Below are 22,708 nucleotides of genomic sequence, written 5' to 3'. Positions count from 1 at the left end.
GTTCGTGCATTGCATTGTTATCATTTATTATTCATTGCACAGATATTGCTAAGTATTATGTACAGAAACTATTAATATACAAAAATGACAATGTGTTTTTACAAAATGGTGTCCTTTGTAAATTTGAGAGCTTCGGTGAGGCTCGAGGTGGAGCGCTCTGGTGAGTTGTGGTCCAACCACTTGCTCCCTCTCGCTACAAAATCAAAAAAGTTAAAATAAATCGATATGCGATAATTAAATCGGTAGTATTTTCATATTCTACATATCCCAAAACATAAAATTTGATCCATATATGTTAGAAATCAGAAAAGTTAAAATTAATCTATATGTGATCATAAAATATATCTATGCATAGCTGTAAGACAAAAAATCTCGTCTTTATACGAATAAAATGTATTCGGATTGTAAATCATATAATTTATTGGAATAAGAGATTATTTTCCTAAAAAATGGACGAATATAAAAGTATTCAAATGGTTATTCGAATTTTTTTGCCCCAACAAATGATTATTCGTGTAAAATAATGACGAATGAAAAAGTATTCGGATGGTTAATCATATTTTTTTGTACGAATAATTGATTATTCGTGTAAAATAATGACGAATGAAAAAGTATTCGGATGGTTAGTCATTTAATTTTTTTGAATAAGAGATTATTCTTCTATAAAATGGACGAATACACAAGTATTCAAATGGTTATTCGAATTGTTTTGCCCGAATAATTGATTATTCGTGTAAAATAATGACGAATAAAAAAGTATTCGGATGATAATTCATATGTTTTTGTTCGAATAATTGATTATTCTAGTAGAAAATTCGCGAATAAAAAAGTATTCGTCTCTCGTCATTCGAATAATATTTGCCCAACTCTGCATTAAAGGCATATAAGGGTAAAATAAATCTGTTTAAAAAGACTGATATTACTTTTTAGAACTTATTATACATTTTTCTTTAAATAAAAGTAGAATGAAATGATAGAGTGTATCAAAATAAATTACCATTTTATCAAATTCAAGATTTCAAAGGACTGTAAATATTTTAATCCTGTTTAATACGTACCAATGCTTAGTAATCCCTTTAGTGCATTCTCTAAGCTTGTTTAATCCCATTGAACTTCTCCTAAAAAAGCCTCAGTTTAGTTATTTGTTTCAAAGAAGAAACATGACATTGTCCTATGAAGGGGGGGGGGGGGAGGTATCCTTGACCAGCGCACTGCGCGGCGTTGGTTTGAAAAATTTAGCAGTGAAGGAAGAAATAACATTGGAAAGGAAGAAGGGCTCCGAAGGGCGACCATTAATGGGTATTGATGAGCATATGAAGGAAGCTGTTGAGCCAAATCCGTCCATAAGCACTCGCGAACTTGCCAGGGAGTGTGGTGTGTCTAGTGATTCTGTTAGTCGCCATCTACTCTCCATGAGGAAGGTGTAAAATAGCAGTAGACTGGTCCCTCAAGAACTTACTCCTCAGCAATCAGCAATCACTTCCCATCGAACCAAAGAAAAGTTTGAAGAACTTCGTGGGTTCGAACTCCTGACTTTACCACTATATAGTCCAGACCTCGTACCATCGGATTACTACTTGTTTCGATCCATGGTCCATTTCCTTCGAGGGAAAACATTTGATAATTTTGCAGAAGTTGAAATTGCGGTCCAAGAGTTCTTTGACAATCTTCCCAAAGAATGATATCAGCGTGGGATCTAATTTTGTTTTATATGAAAGAAATAATAAGACAATTATTTGGTTGAAAAACGGTCATTTTTTTATACACCCCATTAGTATAACATATATTAAACAATTTTTATATCATATGAATCTAAAACATTACTATGAAAATATTATTTTTGAATTGATTTGGAATTTTTTTTAATTGATTGAAATTATTATTGTATTAAATGATATTTTAAATAAAAAATAATAAACTACATCGGCTGACTTGAGGCCCAGGATGAGGACAGTTATACTGGGTCACAGTATCCCCCAACTTCTGGTGCAAAGTTATCAGCAGTCTTTTTTTTTTTTTTTTTTTTACCTAGATATTAACAATTCAAACCAGCAGATTTTGACTGTTATTCACAAGTAGACTTCGGGCAACTAAGAGATCATACATACATTTATACGTCGAGAAGAATCGATCTAGCAACAAAAATTTGGGACATATCTTTTAACGGATAATTTTTGTTATTCTCCGGTAAACATATAAAAAACCGTTTATAGAAAGAAAAATAATAAAAAAAACTAGGATTATTTTTCCCCTCAACTTTGCAACCACCGATTGGAAAGTATATTTCTCCTCTTTCCCTCCTAGCACTTTCTCACCTTCTAGTACCACTTGTGTCCCACACTCAGCAACATGAAACTTTTAACGTCAATAGATCAATGTTCGCTTCTAAGGAGCTAAGTAAATCATTCCTACAGTACCGTAAATATATACTCATGTTCTTGAAAACAGAATATTTTACATAATGGTACTGTTATTGATGAGGGTGGGAAACTAAAAGTTGGACAGACTTAAAAAAAATAAATAAATTACAATACTGAAAAATATCACTTGAAAACATGACTCGTTTTCAAGTCTTTCATTCATTAACCTCATCCACATCCTCTTGATTGTTTTCGAGGGTAGTCAATGATATCATGAGCTCTCAGTAGATTCATAAAAAACCTGCGTTGGGTATGTGGTATGAAGAGAAGTAGTTCATTCATAACTTCGTTTTTCATTACTGTAACTGGTTGGTCCTTGCGCACTGTAAAGTTAATTTCGTAAGACTGTAAATTTTAATGCTTTACAGTTTTACATTTTTTATCTTTTAATGTTTTACATCTTAGTCATCCTTCCTTCTTGCTCGAAACAGTTCTAAACAAAAAAAAAAAAAGGGAAAGCCATATTTTATTTAAATTTTCCATATAAAATATTATCAAGTGTTGATTCCAAAGGCACCGAATCATTTAGATTTATAACCATGTTATTTGTTGGGCAGCCACATTTAATTTCCTTTTATTCTATTTTTTTTTTTCACGTTCCTGAAATGTTAAGAACCACAAAATAAAATAAAATAAATCTTAATATTAAAAAAGTCGGTTTGATTACAGTTGGATTTACAATGCTGATTTACAGGAATAAATTTTAATTCTCGTAATTGGTTAGGATTTTCTCATTATAGTTAAATAATTTTTAAAGTGGGGTTTTCGACATCAAATTGATAATCCTTCAAATAATTGATGACTGTTCCATCACTTTGTAACAGTGCTGTACACTGTACACGACTTTAAATAGTTCAATTATTAATGCTAAATCCAACATTACAAGACATGAGTGGGTGAAAGTGTTATCATTACAAAAATATAAATTCCAAGCAACTTAATTTAATGATTTTTTATAGGAAATCTCAGTTGTTAACTACTGAAAACTACTAAAATTTATGGTTTAGTAAAATACCTTATAGAAAAGTATTTTTTTTTATTCCAGAGCCAACAAGAGTGTAGAAAGTACATTTTCCTTTCCTTTCATAATTAAGTTTATTCAATGTCTACAAAAATAAAAGGTGGTCAAGATGTAAAACAAATTTTAATGTTTCTAGTTGATAAAAGAATTATTAGGATATAAAGAATGTCCTTTTAACCCCAAATGAACATTCATTTCTGATTTCATAAGCATAAATAACCTATTTAATACATCCTAATATATTAAAATTTAAAATAAATAAAGATCTTCAAAGACCTTATAACTTATATTCATAGATTCAAAAATACTCTTCATTCTAGTCTATTGGAATAAATAATTATAAAAATAAATCAAAAATTAAGAAAGGGAGGGAATCTCTACGGAGTGACGCAATGGAGCAAGCCGATATCGACCATCCCCACTGTGTTCCTGTGCAGTTTACTAAAGCAGAGGCTTCAGTTCATTTCTTCACTTAGAAGTGAATATATGCTGTTCATTAGATTTTAAACTTAATTTTTCTAAAGAATAACAGAAATGAAATACAGATATTAGTATAACTAATTTGTTGGCAACATTGTCGGTAACCCCTGGAAGGTTATATAGTTCTCTACGTGTTCTGCCAAACAAATTACAGCTTGTGATTTTATTATAGTGATTGCAGATTTTAAACTTTATCAACTTTTGATTTTAAAGGTAGAGACAATCACCAGTGCAGTTCGGGTGCTCAAAGCATTTTAAAAATTGATGTCCTTTGGTCACTGATATGGATCACGTGTCTTATTCCACAATCTACTAGAACATGATAAGTAATGAATTTTTAGAAGATCTAGACAGTTATTTATCAGAACATAGTTACATTACTGGTTATGAACCTAGTGAAAATGATATTTTAATTTTTGGCCTCATGCCAAAGGATTTAATCACACAATTTTGTTACTTAAGTAGATGGTATAGGCATATTAGTTCCTTAAGTAGCTCCAAAGACTTATTTATAAAACCTCTCAACTCATATCCTTCGTTTGAATTTTCCAGATATATCCAAAAAATGAGTGCATCAGAAGCTAAAGTACAGACAAACAAGATGTCCAAAAAAGACAAAAAATCTGAAAGTAAAGTTTCGGAGCTTAATCCTTGGCCATCATATATTGAAGAGAGAATTCAGTTGTGGAACAAATTTAAGGAAAAGTATGAAGTAGAACTTAAAAATAAAACAAATGAAAATATTAGCATTACTCTCCCAGATGGAAAAGTTATTGAAGGTAGTTCATGGAAAACTACCCCTTATGATGTCGCCAGACAAATCAGTCAAGGTTTAGCAGATAATACGGTGATTGCTAAAGTAAATGGTGTGTTGTGGGATTTAGACAGACCTTTAGAATTTAGTTGTCGGCTCCAGCTGCTTAAATTTGACGATAATGAAGCTCAAGCTGTCTTCTGGCATTCCTCTGCACATATATTAGGTGAAGCCATGGAAAGAGTATATGATGGTTGTTTATGCTATGGACCTCCAATAGATTCTGGTTTTTATTATGACATGCATACACCTGAACAACAGGTTAGTAACCTTGATTATCCTGTTATTGAAAACATAATGAAGTCAATTGTTAAAGAAAAACAACCATTTGAAAGATTAGAGCTTTCTAAAGAAGATCTCCTAGAAATGTTTAAATATAATCAGTTTAAGGTTAGGATTTTAAAGGAAAAAGTAGATACACCAACCACTACAGTTTACCGCTGTGGTTCTTTAATTGATCTTTGTCGTGGACCACATGTCAGAAACACTGGTAAAATTAAATCTCTAAAACTAACTAAAAGTTCATCCACATATTGGGAAGGCAAAGCTGATGCTGAATCTCTTCAAAGAGTTTATGGAATATCTTTTCCTGATAATAAGCAAATGAAAGAATGGGAAAAATTCCAAGAGGAGGCTGCAAAACGTGATCATCGCAAAATTGGTAGAGAGCAAGAGTTATTCTTCTTCCATGAATTAAGCCCAGGATCATGTTTTTTTCAACCAAAAGGTGCACATATTTATAATACACTAATTGATTTTATACGTTCTGAGTATAGGAAACGTGGCTTTCAAGAGGTAGTCTCTCCCAATATATACAATGTAAAATTATGGCAAACATCTGGTCATTGGCAACATTATGCAGAAAATATGTTCTCTTTTGACATTGAGAAAGAGCAGTTTGCTTTAAAACCTATGAATTGTCCAGGACATTGTCTTATTTTTGATCATCATATAAGATCATGGAGGGATTTACCTTTAAGAATGGCAGATTTTGGAGTACTGCATCGCAATGAACTTTCTGGAGCACTTTCTGGTCTCACCAGAGTAAGAAGATTTCAGCAAGATGATGCTCATATATTTTGTACTGTTGATCAAATCGGGCAAGAAATAACACAGGCATTACAATTCCTGCAGCATGTGTATTCCATATTTGGATTTACTTTTCAACTTGTTCTTTCAACTAGACCAGAAGGATATCTTGGAGAATTATCAGTTTGGGATGAAGCTGAAAGGCAATTGGCTAACAGTTTAGATAATTTTGGACAACCTTGGAAGGAAAATCCTGGTGATGGAGCATTTTATGGCCCAAAAATTGATATTACTATACAAGATGCCCTTCGGAGATCACATCAAACAGCAACAATACAACTTGATTTTCAATTGCCTATTCGATTTAATTTAAATTATATTGGAGAAAATGGAGACAAAATTAGGCCAGTTATGATTCATAGAGCCATTCTTGGATCAGTTGAAAGAATGATTGCAATTCTTACTGAATCCTATGCTGGAAAATGGCCATTTTGGCTTTCTCCTAACCAAATAATGATTGTTCCTGTTGCAACACCCTTTGATGATTATGCTTACCAAGTTAAAAAAGTTTTGTATGATGCAGGTTTTAATTGTGAATGTGATACTGATCCTGGAGATACAATGAATAAGAAAATACGAAATGCCCAATTAGCTCAGTATAACTTCATATTAGTAGTGGGTGAGAAAGAAAAAAATAGTAACACTGTTAATATTCGTACTCGTGATAATTTTGTCCACGGAGAGATGACAGTAACAACTTTAGTTGAGAAACTAATGAAACTTAAAACAAGTCGAGCATTGAATAATGATGAAGTGTTTTAGATCAATTATGTTTGATTATCCCAGTGATTTTATGTAATAAAAAAAATGATTAATGAAGCATCAAATGTTCAATCATTTTCAAGACTTTATAAGTATAAAGCATTTTGTCTTTTTTATAAAGGTTGTCATCATTTTCTACTTAAATTTTAAATTCAAATGGGATTCGAGGTTTTATTATTTACATTTGAGATATACTAATTTATTTATTGTAATAAGAAAATTTTTGTTACTATTAAAGTTAAATAAATATTTATAACTGATTTCTTTTATTTGCTCATATTTTTTAGAAATAAGATCCTTTACTAGGCAGAAATTTAAATCAGTCAAAAAAGTAAATCAAATTTGATTAAATTACTTTTCACTTTCTCTAATATATTAACTTATTATTAAGATATGGTTGATTTTCTAATCTTGGCCTGTTTAAGTTACAATGCTTTTTAGGAATGATTGACTATCTGAATGTAAATGATTATATATTTTGGTTATTATCTTCCTTGAAGCCAACATTTCCTTCTCACTTTGTGGTTCTAATCATCTATTTACAAAATTTATAATGCTTATTTTGTCCCTCTCTAGTCCTGTATTGTCAGCATTCTTTCAACAATTGGTGTAAAACATAATTTGAATTTTAGATAGAACATACCAATCACTGTTTTCAGACGTTTCCTAGCCCATTTATGAAACACCCAATAGTATACCCTTATAAAGTGAAATTTCGTGCTGAAAGAACACGATTAAGATTATTAAGACACATAGAAGGTAGCACAAAAAACAACATGAACTTTTTTTCTTGAACCTCATCAGTTGGTTACAGGATGTGAAATAGAATATATATAAGTATTATATAGAATTATATATAAGTATTTTTATTAGTGGTCACTCATTAGTGCTCAATATGAATCCCGATGAGGCTTATATAATGTATATAACATAGTTTCATTATAAATCTCTGTTATGCTTGTTCTTAACTATGTTTATTGTTGTTGAGCTTCAGTGCATAGATGAAAAATGGTTAATTTATCACTCCTCAGCCTAGATGAAAATTATATTGACCATATTCCAATTTAGTCTTGCACTTGTTTTAAAGACAATACCATAGACTGAGGTTACTTTTCCTTCTAAGGTCTCCCCTACAGACTGTCCTGAAACTTTTAAGGTTGTTATAAAGTAATTCCTTTATAACAATTCCTGTACAGTAGAACCTACTTAATATGTCAAATATATAATAAAAAAATACTGTTGTTTGTTATTTGTCTCTACTAAAATGAAACAACTGTATTCATGTTAATTATTTTTGTGATTATTAGTAAATTCTCTTCCTCTCATACACTTGTAACATAGTTTTTCATTTATTATCCATGCTCAGAGATTACATGGCTTTATGAAGGACGTAATCAAGCAGTTATTTACTTGTTAATACACTATTCATTATAAATTGGGGTATTAAATATTTATATCCACTATTATATTGATTAAAAATAGACCACTAAAATCATGTTTTTATCTCTTATAAAATTTTCAAACATGTAAGCGTGTTAGCACCAAACTAAAAAAAAAGAATTAGGAAGTATCTTTCGACATTTTATTTTCCAAAGCTATTATGATTTGACCAAGTCTGTCAAATATCCATTTTGGTGAAAGACAGCAAGAAAATATTAAAATACTTATAAAAAAAACCAAGATAAAATTTAATGTTAAATAAAAATAATATTCTATAGGTAAAATCTAGTTTAGCTCATTTTTATATACACTTTTTTAATTATCAACCACCTTCTCGCATAAATAATCTTCCAACACTGAAAAAGACTTAGAAGCTTAATGGGGAAGTTTGTAAATTAGATTAATTATTTAAGGTATTCAATTAAGTTTATTTAATAATTCTGCATATTTGTTATTGATTTTACCTGAATATGTCCTAATATGTATTGCTGTATTCTAAAGTTTCTGTTATGGTTATCACTTCCAACATTTTTTTTTTTTTTTTTTTTTTTTTTTTATATATCCTAAAATCTTCAAAATTGAAAATATTTCTCTATTTTAGTTGGTGTTGAACCAATATTATTTTTATTTATTTTTTTAAACTGAAAAGGATTCATTTGTTGTTTTCTTTATTCCTTTTAGGTGAGCAGAATCTGATTAAAGCAGTAATAATAGTAGAGTAAGTAGGAATTTTAAATTGCTGAAATTCCTGCTGCTGCAGCTTGTTTTTCACAGTAGTACCTCTAATTTTGCTAAAACATTTGGCCAAATTCAGCAGTACAAAAATGATAATTTATGGAAATGATCCATTACCATCTTCATGATAAGGTGTTTGATGAAGAGGTGCCGTCCTTAATGATACAAAAATAAGTCAAACTCACTTTAGATGTGCTGAAACTTTGGCCTGAATTTTAGACCTTCATCGGGCGACTTGTATGGAGTTTCTGTAGAGATTCTCTGCAGAAACTCCATATGGGTAGCCCCTTTGGGGGTCTGAAATTCAAGTTAAAACAGCAGTTTATAAGTTTTATAGCATAAAATAAGTTTTATATTTATTTGTTTGTCTGTAATTTTACCGTATCATTGACCATTTTCTCCTTATATAACTTATCTTCCAAAGATAAGCTCTTTTGATATTTTCAATACGGAATGTATAAGTGCATCATTTCAGCTATAATTTTAGTTTTTGTAGAAGTAACAAAGCTTTTTATTTTTAAATTCGCTTATTAAAGTTGTATTTAAATTTCATGGAAATAGTTTTTCTGACCTTGTAATTTATGTGTAAAGGATAAAATGTTAAAGTGGCTTCACGACAAATACTTATGGATATATAAATTACATAAGTCTTGTGGGCAGATAGATTTCAATTAATTTTGGTATAGGTATTCAAAATTCATCAAGCGAGATAATGTAGAATTGATTGTAAAACAGAGAATATTTGCTAATCAAATAAAAAAGTAATTATTTTTCTGCATTCAGGTATTAAACAAATACTCAACATACCTAATAGTCATTTGCTCCTTGTATTGTGAAAAAGTGCATGAGCAAAATCAATCCCACTTTGTAATTGTTCACTATGTAATATAAAGGATATTTCCTTAAACTTATCCTGGTTATAGTACATTTAAAAAAAAAAAAAAAAAAAAAAAATGTCATAAACTTAATATGTCCAGAGACAATATCAATCCATCTCCTCTAAACTAAAAATAAAGGTAACTGACAAATTACTTCCTAAATAAAAGAGTCTCATAAATAATGTTTTATACATTCAAAGTATAAATTTATGACTGGCTACAAATATTATGGTTATTAGACTCTTTCACATTTCTTCAAAATGATAAATTTAAAAAAAAAATTGCCAACATGCGATTTTGTGGATTTGATTTACACGTTACAATTTGCCAGCTTTAGTTTCTCAAAAAACGTAAAGAATGGAACTTAAATATTTTTGCTATCTATAACCTTAATCGAATTGACTCTAGAATGGGATTTTTTTTTAGAAAAAAGTGACCTAACATTTTGTTATCCGAGCTGAAATAAAAATATGGTTCCACATTTTAAGGCTTTATCCATTACAGTATATCCTTTATATCTTCTGATATTTTTATGTGATGTATTTTTAATTTAATATTATTCTGGCAAAGAACATCTGAACAAGTAAAAACTGTTAATTGATTGCTCAAAAGCAATCAATGGAATAATCTTTGATTACCATGAATTTACTTATATCTAATTGGCATAGCATGCCTTATTTATACCTTATATAGGCATATTTTTATATAAAATGTCATAAATTGATTACCATAATTTATGTTACAAACACATAAATTATTAAATTATAATAGTAATTTTTACTCAGTGGATTGTGGATGTCCATTCCTAGTGTACAAGGTAAATGAAAAAAAAAAAAAACTTTCAATATTATTTTCTCTAAATAACTTTTGTTAGCTTACATTTCTTCTGACACCTAACATGGGCTTTTATATTGTTTGAAAAAACTTTTTGATTTAGAATCAATGAACTCATTAAATGAAAATTTAATATCTGTTTCATTTTGAAATATTTTCATTTTTAAAAATGACTCAAATCACTGTGGAAAAATCATATTTAGTTTGAGACAAATCATATGGATGTGCTAGAGCTTCAATTTTCAGTTCAGATAATGTTACATGTCCGTCAGTTAACTTTCAAAAAATCAATAACTTATTTTTATTTAGAATTCTGATTGTGCTCTCTTTAGCTGACTAAAAAATCAATAATAAATACTATCACGTATTTTTATCACATTCTGACTGTAAACTAATTTATAAATATGTATGTTGTTTATAAGTAGTAATGTAATGTTTTCATAATAACCTTAATCCATTTATTAATTTTATTAATAAAAATAATACTGAGTGAAAGGGGAGAGGGTCAACCGTATCATCTTACTCCAGGACCCACCTCAATTCATAGCGGCTCTGGTTCCAATCCAATATAATGGTTATAAATATGATTCCATGTGCCAGGTAACTGTTAAGACATCAAAACATAGCAATATCTTTTTTTGTAAATAAATGGTTAATACTTATTTTCTATCTTTTTTATTTTATTGGATTTTGATTAATTGTTTTGTTTTTTTCAATAAATATTAACATAATTTGTTAAGTTACTACTTGAAATTTCCTTAATTTTTGTTGAATTCAGATTCACCTCTTAGTCTCCTCTAAAGATCTATCATACTCCTATTGTTATGTTTTTTTCTTTTTGCTTTCCTCCCATGCATGTCATGTAATTACATGATGAGGGTTTTAAACAGAGAAATTTATTCTTATTCCAGCTCACTTTTGTCAGTTTTCTTCACTTCAGAATCTTATATTTTCTTTTTCTCCTTTCTTGTTACAACCTGCTACCGTTGTACCATGTCTCTTCATCAACTATTTCTATGGTTCTCTTGAAATTATTTCATAATTCTTTTTGCCCTTCAAACATAAAGGATTTTTCTCTGACTAGTAGAAGCAAGCGTAATTTCATTATACTCTTTTTTCTTTGTACTTTCGTTTAATAAAATATGAGATTTTATCATTAATATGAATCTGTGGTTGCTTCCTGTTTCAGGTTTAACACATGCTTTCCTGAGACTGGTTAAAAATTCTTCCCTTACAAGTATGTATGGACTTCTCCCCTAACAAAAGTTCAGTTCTTTTGAACTTATGATTGTCTTTTGGAAACTTGGGTTTTGAAATAACAAGATTTTAACAGTCTGAATTTTAAATTTATTTCATTATAATTTTGTACTGTTCCTTGTTTTCATCACTTTTACTGATTACTTTTATGATTTTTCCTTCACTGATTTCTGTTAATTTTGTTTCAGTTATCAGAATATTTTAGCTTTCTTTTCAATCCTGAGGCTCATACTTCATTTTTCCCTCCTTTCCCCATTCACAACTTTTTATTTTTGGATAAATAATAGCCTAGATCTCAGGCTCAAAACAGAAGATACAATAAAATTTTAATTTGGCTTTAGTTAGTATGACAAAAATAGATATAAAAGAACCATAAATCCAAACAGCATTCTTTTTATCAAATCCACCTTATACGTATTTCAAAGCACTTATAGGTTCATGGGTCTTAAAAAACTTTCTTTTTTTTTAAATGCTAGACGACTCTCTAACATTAGAAGTGAAACTTCTTAGATTCAAGCATTTGTTGATGATTTTATTATTCTAGAATTGAAAAATGGAATTTTATTGAGGAAAATATCTCTTGTACTATATTTTATTTAATAAATATTTTATGCTTCTTAATTTCTTGATACATTTTTTTTTATATTGTTTTTGTGATTATACAGGAATCCCTGGACATTCAGTATCTTAATTGTAAAAAAAAAAATTACTAATAATCTGACACATCGTAGTTGGACCCATTATACCTTACAATATATACACATCATTAAAATGAAAAAATACATCACATAGTCTTAGAATATGTTGATAATTAAATTTAATTAAAATCTTTTAGTTTTTTTAGTGAATAATATTTGTTTCCCAAGCTTTGCAGTGACAGTGATAGTTACAGCTATCTGGATTTCTCAGCACATGGTAGGCAGAGAGATATCTGTCATGGCGGAAATGAGCTGTAACTGATAGGAGAAATCTCTATTTTTTTCTCAAAAAAAAAGTAGTTTACTAGGAATTTTTTTTTCTTTCTTATGGATTTTTTTTCAAACAAATTTTATAATCTCATTTCTTTATATGTGGTTCAAATTGAGGAAAATAATTTATTTGAAATTAAAAATACCAATGCTCATAAATTTCCTATTCATAAAAAACATATAATGTTTAACTATAGAAGAATTTTCAGTATAGCGACACATATAATAAGGACTGATAAAATTTGCTATATCTGGTACAGCCTCTTTTCATTTCTCCACTAAAGCTGTTCTTAGGTTTTGTAAGTTATGAAGAGCTATTCTTGATTCTTCTCACTCAATACCAATTTTAATGGAACAATAGTAGAGAAAAACTCTATCTTTTATAAAAAAAAATTCAAATAATGTTGCAAATGGAAATAGAAGAAAGGGTAAGTAAAAATAAAACAAATTTATTAAGAATACCAATTTATTTCATCACAGAGTGATTTACTTTCCCTCCTTCTCAACTATTATACATTTTAATTGATTCCCTTTTTTTTTTCTAATAAAAATAATAGGCCAAATCTAGATATGCTTGTTTTTTCACCCCTAGTGTTCATTAAATCATCAAACCGTATAATTTCAGTTTTCAATTAACCTATTTTCATTATTTTGTGTATGTTAATTACAAACAATGTGATTTATGACTGTTAATCACAAAATAATGTGATCTAAATTGGACTACTCATCATATTTTTTATTATCACTGATATGAGGAGATTGGTTTCAAAAGCAGCTCATTCCTTTATCAAAAATTTTACTGAATACGTACACGCAATCGTTGATGTAAATGAACTTGGTCATGAGTTCAAACCCATTTTTATACTACATTGAGGCACTTTTAGTAAATTTGGCTTTTCTGGTTGATGTAGTGCATTCAGAACTTTTGAAAAAGTCAAGAAAAATATTTTATGAAAAAGTATAGTTGGCCAGTTTGAAACTAATACCAGTCTATTATTTTATGTTAATTAAAGATTTTTTTTTAATATGTTTACAATGGAAAATATATAATATACAACTGGCTTATATATATTTCAAATATTTATAAATTATTAACGAATATAAAATTTATAAAAAATGCAAAACATCATTACCAGGTAGGTGCAAGTAGCACTCAGATATTTACCTAGGAAATCTTTGAAGATATCTCATTTAAGTTAAATTTGTACATGATACGAGTTGATAATGGGCAAAAAATATTCATTGTGGGCAAGGATGAAAATAAATAAATTGTGAAAATAAAAAGTTTGATCATTCAATAAATGTGCAGGATTTTTTTCAAAAATGTATCTATAATGAGCATGTTTTTTGAAAGCTTCAGTTGGGTATCTGATTCAAACTTTACTGACCAAAAGAAAAAGATATCCATTAAATAACGCATTGATTACGTAGCCTTTATTTTTCTACTGAACAGATATTACAATAAGAATCGATCAATATTATTTCTGTTTACATCAGGCTTGTGTTTGCTATAATGGATATTTCATGTTATTTTCAATAAGACTTGGTACATGAGGATAATATACTGTAAAATTGTAATCCTAAGTAAAATAGAAATGTTTTGTTTGTATTAAAAACTAGTACAAAGCAAAAATGAGCAGCTATAAGACAGCAAAAATGAAGACTGTTGGGTTTCAAAATATTTTGTGATTAACAATGAAAAAACAATCAAACAACAACCAGTTAACGCCTGGATCCTTGCCACCCTCCTCTTTGCATGGAACCTCTTCCTGGACCTCCTCTTCCTCTCACTAAAAATAAGAATACATATATATACATTTTTTTGTTAGACCCACTGTCATTAAAGAAACAAAGTGAATAATTTAAACAAAATTATTAGTATAATGACAACTTATAAAATAATTGTAATTAGACAACTCAACCTTGTGCTCTTAAAATTCCAGATTTCCCTCTTCCAGGTGCTCCTCTCCCACCTTGCCTCTTAAACATAGGTGCATTTTTCAGCATATCAGGTAGTATGAAAAACTTTATTTTTGAGCCTCTTAAAAAAACATTTTCAACCGCAACTACCCTACCATCACGATGAGTAACTGTAACTCCTTGCATCTGACAATTCATGTTATCTTCTGCTTCAACTAGTTTCCCTCGGAAAACTTCGCCTGTACTTGTTTCACAGGTAATAATGTGCCCTTCTGCTTCATGTAGCACCTTGATTGGTACTCCAATTGACATTATCACAACTCTTTAAATATATTTAACTTTAAACTTTAAAAGTCTATCAATTGACAGTAGGGCCAACACGCTAAATAAATATAGTATATACTCACATGAACTGTCTAATATAAACAGTTGTTATTTTTTTAAACTTATTTATAATAGTTGACTTAAAAAGCGAAATTAATAGCGTATTTTCTGATTAGGCTGTTTTATTTTAATGCCACAAGAAAAAATAAATCATGATCAAACAGCCGCTTTTTGTTCATATCGTTATTGTATTGTTAAAATTTCGATTCAGACCTCATATGGTTTGAATGTACATCTAAGTTATTTTATCACAACTAATGATAAGGTAAACTGATAATAGATTAAGTATGAAATTAACAATTCCTACTTTTACTAGTATTATTATTAGTGGTGTAGTGGAGCGGGAACGGGGTTTCCACTCTGCTTTTTCAAAAAATCCCATTTATTAATGGGTGACCCGGGTTTTTTTTTTCCCCGAGTTATACTCAATAATAAATGGGTTTCAATGATTTTAAATAGATGTCGAATTAATAAACACTGATTTTTAGGCTAAAAATCTGTGAGCACATCAGAAACCACATTGTATAAATGGGTGGGGGCATTCTGGTTCGCCTGATGTTAGTTAATTCTCCGAAGATGGTAAGCGTTCCCACACTGGAAAATTTACGACTACACCACGGATTATTATTACCACTTTAGTTAGATGATATCTGTCTATTTCCGTTCGGTCGAAAGGGTTGAATGTAACCCTCCCCCCTTCTCCAACGGATCCATTTTGATGAAGGTTCCGACCTAACTAACTTATAGCATTACAGTACTAGTGATTTTTCGTTGGAGATTGTTTTGTAAATTAGTATATTTATGTTAAATAAATATAGTTTATTTCCCTGCTTTAAAATATTTCTAAACTAAGAGACAAATTTGCATGTTACTAAGTAGTCTGTTTTGTTTACAATCACTGTTCGTAAAATATGTAACTGACAAAATGAAAACTTTTACTATGTTAAAATGTTTGTTAATTACAATGCTGCACCTTCAAACAGGGCTCTGTTTGAGAATTAAAGCGGGTAGTATCAATCCAAAAATACAAATATACCTCCTACAAAATACAAGCACTAATACTTTGTTTCATGATGGGGACTATATTTGTGATATCATTGGAGTTAAAAAGCGTGTCAATAAAATTTTATCAAACACTAACTACAATATTAATTGTATTAATGTGTACTTTATGAAGAAAATAGACCCAAAAGCCACGGTGACATATCTGCACTATTCTCTTTAAAAAAATGTGTGGGTTTAAAGTAAAAAAACGCGCCTGACGTGACAACTTTACGCTAAATATTGGAATAATAATATTAATAAAATAGACACACAATATTTGAATCAAGATATTTATTTTCTTTTACAAATGATATTTATATTTAACAATTAATTTCCATTATTCTGTTCATAATCGGAGATCTATAACCTCAATTACCCCCACTACTATACTACTAAGCCACGCCCATTCTATTTCCGTTACGCTACACTTTTGCCTACATGACTTCAAGTATCTATGACCTTAATTACCCCCACTACTATACTACTAAGCCACGCCCATTCTATTTCCGTTACGCTACACTTTTGCCTACATGACTCCCTGCAATCTAATTTATAAGACGTTGTCTCGTCAAAAAAAAAATAAATAAAAATATTCTCTCAACAATTTATGAAATCAAACTTTAAAAAGCTAGTGGAACCAGAATCATCAATTCACAAGCAATTTCATCTACCAGACCTAACGCCTCAATTATTGTTTTAAATAGTTAATGAAATTAAAGAGCAATTGAGAATTAATTTAAAAAAATAAATAAAATGTAGTGATGGTTGATATAAAAACCATGGTTTTAACTGGCTAATTCTCGAATTCTTTTCGATCAGGAGGTCAGATATGAGGGTTTTCACTACAGATAAAAAACTTACTGTTTCAATAAACTTTATTACAACTGTTTGAATTATTGTAACTTTGATTCAATCACTTACTTTTGCAATCCAGCACCTAACCAATCTTTTTTTTCAGGTGAAAGAGATGGAGAATCGTCGTTTCGTAAAAAACCTTTGAGAAGAGGTAAATGTTTTTAAAATTTATTTTCATAATAAGTAATAATACTATTAACACTTTTTTTGTAACGTTAAGTATATGTAGCTACTATTGAGATAGATCTAGTTTGTTAAATTTAGTACTTGACAACTATTTATTTACTATATTCTTACTACATGCAATAGTATTTTTACAAGTGGAATATTTTAAATTGATTTAATACTTCATTACAATCACTGAACTGTCTTACTATAACCTGGTTTACGATAACATAGGTAAAATAAAAATACACAAAATCAAATCCCAAAATGAGTAATTTCTATGATAAATTCTTATTTAAAGATTTTAAAGGATGCCAATAACAATTTGACTTGTCATTTTCTAAAAACTAATTGTTTGGCCTACTTTACTCCAAGCGTCTTTTTATAATTTTTTATACATTTAATAAAATTATATGTTTTTGTTTATTAAAAGCAAAGGAGCAAATCGATTGATATAAATGTAATAACATTTAATTCAAGGCTGAAAATGAAAATATTCCAATGTTTTTTTCCTCGCCTTTTATGGCGCAATGGCAAAAATTCTTAGACACTTGTCTATCATATTTTGACTTACAATTAGTATCACCAAAAAAGTTTCATAAAAATCGGTGATCCCCGAATCATAGTCAACTGTTACGCTGAATACGCTCTGACGCCTCTACCCAAATCATATGCATATTTTCTTCGCAAGATTCAACATATTTTATTCTAGTCATATTAATCACGAAATATTTATTACCAGGTATTAATGTAAATTACAAAGGCTGGGAATCAAGCAGCCAAAAAAATAATACGATTCTTACTATGAAAATTTCCTTTTTTTAATTAAAGACTATAATATAGCAAGGCTGTATGTATCTGTGACGACTAATTAATGGAATATTGATCATTATATCTCCATAATGACAATGGCAATGAAGCTAAAAATATTATTGTTGGTCATTCTTTTGCGGCATGTGTTTAGTAAGGATGAATTTATGATTTATGCTACTTAAAAAAAAAAAAAAAGAAGAGACTTCCTACTATTCTACAAAAGGTTAGAAATCTTCAGTTACAGTAGATAAATTTGGATTTTTTTCTTCTCCTTTTTTTTTCATCTTTCCTCCTGAAACACTTTTTATAGAGGTGGTCTGTGATATGTAATATGTGATAATCTGTACAAAGTATAATTTCGAACAGATAAAACACCAATAACCACATCGATAATATTAATATATTATCAATGTTTTATTTACCTTCAGCAAATATTATATTTAAATTTTTTTTTGTAATTTTTCAATAGTTTAGATGATTAAATTTACTTATTATTATTTTGGTCTAGACGAACTCCCCTTTCCTCTTGCATCTGATGCACCAAGCAATTATTTAAGTTTATCGACTATTAATCGGCCGTTGATCCCGTGTTCGCGTTCCAAAGGGTTCTCTAACTGCTATGATCAATAATTTAAAATTAACTGAGAGGTAAAATGACTTCAATATTTATTGAGCAGTTTATCATGATGTATAGGAAGGAATAAACTTAAAGAAGTAGTCATTGAAAAAGTAATTAATTAGTAATTATGCTAATAACGTTTTCTTTTAATATTTGTTACTCTTCAAATATATTCCACTAGTAAAGTTTTTTGCAAGTTTAATTTGATTTGTTAATTTTTAAACGCTCATAGGTCCAAAAGCATACCTAAGGGTAAATATATTCCGCTAGTAAAGTTTTTTTACAAGTTTAACTTGATTTGTTAATGTTTGAAATATATTCTGCTAGTAAAGTTTTTTACAACTTTAACTTGATTTGTTAAAGTTTAAACGCTCATTAGTCCAAAAACCCTCTCATATCATCGGAGGAAAGGGGACCATTTTCCTCAAGGATATGTTATTTTTGGTGATAAATTTAATTCTACCACATAACATAACTTACGAAATTGAAAACATTTGTTAATTCATTAATAATACTTTCTATTATTTAGAAGAAAAAAAAAAGTAACATGAAACAAATTTTCTCTATGTTTCTTATCGTTTTCATTTCGATCTAATTAAAAACAAATAATTAAAGAGAGGCACACATACGTATAATTTTAGAAGAAAAGACATTTTATAAAATATATTATATTATATTATATCATAGCATTTTAAGTTACGCTTAAACAATATTTAATTAACTTTTTCCTTCTTTCAGGAGGCTGTTCATCTTTCGGACATTCGTGTTTTGGAGGTCATGGTAAAAGATCAGATGATTACTTAAGTCAAATAAGAAGATTTCAAAAAGTTTCTCCCCCGACAGACATTATTCGACAATTGGTAAAAAATATTATATTTTTGTAACTTATATCCGTTAGTATGCATTAAACTCATAAATGTCTTTCTTTTGTTTTTTAGTTGAAAGCATATCATAGTTCATCACCTTCCTTGCTGGAATAGAATCTGCAAAATAATGCCTAGAGTAAGAAATGGGAAAAAAAAAAATGTTAGACTTAAAATAATTTCAATGTGAATATACCTAAGTATCTCCAATATTAATGTATCCGATTGGTTTTGTAAAGTAAAGTTATTTTACTAAGTGGTATTTATTTAACAAAAACAATAAAGCATTATTCCCTTCCCCTTTATCTCAGATTGTCCGTCCTGTGATATTACTTCATATTATTCTTACTTTACAATTTAACTTTTAAAAGAGAAACAGCCATTTAAAAATAAAGATGTTATGTTTATACATATTCCAAACGTAAGGGAATTACATATAAACAATTAATGAATAAAAAGCAATTACATCAACTCAGAAGAATTGGTTGGTGTGACTTGAGAAACTCGGCAGTTGAAACAATATTAAGATCATACCAAAAAGATCACTGATGAAATTTCAAATGTCCCCTCTTTGTTGAACTAAATTTGCTCAGAAACCTATCTAGTTAAGTGTAATTAATGTAATTTAGAATTATAAAATTAGTTTATATGCTTACAAGAGGAAATAATTGAATTGCTTGTGACAAACCACAATTTTGAAGACAATTAGAATTTTGTGAAAAAATCTCTTTTATTACATATATAATTTACAGGCGTCAAAATTAGGCTTTCGATCCTTAGAGTAAATTACAAAATAGAGATGAAATTACAAGATGTCATAAAATAAAATAACACAATTAATTTAAAAAGATACAAATAAACAACAATAATTAACATAATATATTAAATAATGATAAAACAAATTAAATAAAACCACTTGTCATATCATAAAACATAAGATGACTTCTGGTAGTAAGTAAAAAGAAAAAAAAATCAAATACAATTAAACTAAAAAATATTAAATGAAAAGAGATAATTCTGCTAGTGTATATATTTACAATTGTAAAAGAATTTCTAAGACATAAAATAAAGAAAATATATAAAGCTTTTTTGAAACTTTCTATTATTAGTCTTCCGGAATTGGGTGGACAGAAGTTAGTCGAAGATACGGGAATTGAAGATTGGAAGGGTATTCGAACTCCGAATAAAGGAGGGAATAGAATTCCATAGGGAAGAGGAACGGATGAGAAAAGATCTACCAAAGGCTGCGGTTCGCTGGTCAGTTACTTATAAGTCTGAAGGCCTTGAGCGGGAATGCACTGAGGAGTTAAATTGAAGGATATCTGAGAAGTACGATGGACGGCGGGATTAAATAACTTAATAGAGAATGGAAGCAAGGAAATATTTACGACGGAAGGTGGGGTAAAGCCACTTCAACTCTTCATAAAATCGGGTGACAGAGGCGTCTCTGGGGACCCCAAAGATGAATCGTAAAAAGTAATTATTGAACCATTTTAATTTTGCTTCGAAATCCCCAGAGACAACCCCGTAAACCACACAACAATAGTCAAAGTGGGGGAATATTAAGGAAGTAGTCAGGAGCCTGCGAGTTTCAAAAGGAAGTAGGTGACGAAGATAATTTAAACGCTTCAGGGTGGAAAAGGTACGACGGGAAATATCGGAGACGTAGTTTTACCAGGAGAGAGTATGGTCTATATTGGCACCAAGGTTTTTAACGTATCGATGGAATTGTATTGGATTGTTGTTTAGGAATAAGGTTGTAATATGAGGAATAGTTTTCAGGAGGTGATTGGATCCTATTACGATTGTCTTAGTCTTCTCTGCATTCAACTTTTGTTTTCTTGTATCACTGACTAATTCTATTCAAGTCTTCTTGAATCTTCTCCGTAGCAACTAATAGGTCAGAAGGTGGGCAGGAAAGGTAAATTTGGAAATCATCTGCATACAAATGGTATTGAAAATGTTGGATAAGGATGGGAAGGACATTGATGTAAATAGCGAAAAGCGTATGGGATAGCGATGAATCCTGAGGGACACCACAGGTGAGGGGTCGAATAATCAAGTTGTTCTGAAAGAGGGTTTTTCAAAGCTATGACCTTCCTGATTAATGTAAGCAGGTCCAACAATTCTATCTATAAATTGGAGCAAAAGGATAAATGAGAAAATTAAAAGCCAATGATATTCACAGGTTTTTAGCTATCTAACTGTGCTTGAATCAAATCCACTTTTCACAATGCAATGGGCGTTGAGTCTTACGCTCATAAGTCCTAACAAACAACCCTTCACAATTTTACAAAATATTGAATTGTAAATTTGACTCAGGTAGAGGTAGATTGGCTGACAACCTCATATTCGTGAAATTTCCATTAGTACCCCTTTACTTTACCCATATATATTTTTGAATGAGGGCTGATTTTCCGACCATCCTGAATAATCTACAGTTCAAGTAGTCCGTTGCCACCAGGTTCATCGCGCCTCACACGTCCAAATTGCTTTGAACTAAGCCAAAAACACAAATCTTTAAAGAAGCATATAATCATGAATTATAATAAGCTAAATTAATCAATAGTTTAATTAAATATTAATGATATAAATAAATATTAATATTAATCACAGAACAGGACATGATTGTCAGTGAAGCTCTCCAATCATCAGAATGTGACTTGTGGAAACAAGCCATGAAAGAGGAATTGAGTTCACTTGATGAAAATGACACGTGGGAGTTAGTTGAATTGCCTGAAGGGAAGAAGGTGATAGCCAACCCATGGGTGTTGAATGTGAAAAGAAAACCTAATGGTGAAGTTGAACGATACAAGGTACGATAAGGGTAATAAAGGGTAGGATAAAGCACTAAGGGTCATGCACAGAAGCAAGGAGTTGATTTTGAGCAGACATTCAGTCCTGTCGCTCGTTTTGAAACAGTGAGAACTCTTTTGAATGTTGCAGCTGTTGATAAGTATGAACTTGGACAATTTGTCATACAGACAGCATTTTTGTACGGGATTTTGACTGAGGAAGTCTACATGCATCAACCTTCTGGCTTTGATCATGGAAGTGGACGAGTCCGCCGACTAAAGCGCAGCTTATATGGGTTGAAACAGTCGCCAAGATGCTGGAATCACCGCTTTGTACTGTTCATAGAATCGCGTGGTTTTAGGGCTAGCAATGCTGACCCTCGTCTTTTTGTCAAGGAGTGTGGAAATGGGCGTAGGCTTATGGTTGCCATCTATGTTGATGATGGAATTATAGTTGGAGATCGAAAGGCAATTGACCAATGTTGTGAACGGAAAACGGAAGTTTTACCCAAAGTTAGGTTTTTATTAACAGAATAAATCTGACATAAATTG

The 22,708-nt window shown here is 30.0% G+C and overlaps 1 protein-coding gene, 1 long non-coding RNA gene and 1 other non-coding gene across 4 annotated transcripts in view; 2 read left to right on the top strand and 1 right to left on the bottom strand.

Annotated features, from left to right (window-relative positions):
- ThrRS (threonine--tRNA ligase) overlaps positions 1-6,846 on the top strand; it is a 66,251-nt gene extending 59,405 nt beyond the window's left edge. The window contains exons 1-2 of one of the 2 annotated variants that reach the window (XM_014428649.3): positions 3,923-4,247; positions 4,474-6,846. In XM_014428649.3, the coding sequence (XP_014284135.1) occupies positions 4,487-6,586 (2,100 nt within the window). In that variant the 5' untranslated portion in view covers positions 3,923-4,247; positions 4,474-4,486 and the 3' untranslated portion in view covers positions 6,587-6,846. Of the gene's footprint in view, positions 1-3,922; positions 4,248-4,473 lie in introns of those variants that run through there. The other variant, XM_014428647.3, reaches the window with a different exon arrangement.
- The window catches only part of LOC112210032 (uncharacterized), a 106,626-nt gene extending 87,299 nt beyond the window's left edge, over positions 1-19,327 (top strand). Inside the window, exons 2-3 of the long non-coding RNA XR_002945033.2 lie at positions 17,005-17,052; positions 19,237-19,327. This is a non-coding gene — a long non-coding RNA (uncharacterized lncRNA). The remainder of the gene's footprint in view (positions 1-17,004; positions 17,053-19,236) is intronic.
- On the bottom strand, positions 14,365-15,209 carry LOC106685756 (uncharacterized). The gene is made up of 2 exons (XR_010843703.1): positions 14,621-15,209; positions 14,365-14,488 (listed from the first exon to the last, which is right to left on the bottom strand). It is a non-coding gene; the product is annotated as an uncharacterized protein (transcript).
- Positions 19,328-22,708: the final 3,381 nt, after the last annotated feature.

This window comes from Halyomorpha halys, unplaced genomic scaffold, assembly GCF_000696795.3.
Source record: "Halyomorpha halys isolate HHAL.00 unplaced genomic scaffold, Hhal_1.1 Scaffold730.1, whole genome shotgun sequence".
Lineage (NCBI taxonomy): Eukaryota > Metazoa > Arthropoda > Insecta > Hemiptera > Pentatomidae > Halyomorpha > Halyomorpha halys.
This window is presented reverse-complemented; position numbering and strand designations above follow the sequence as displayed.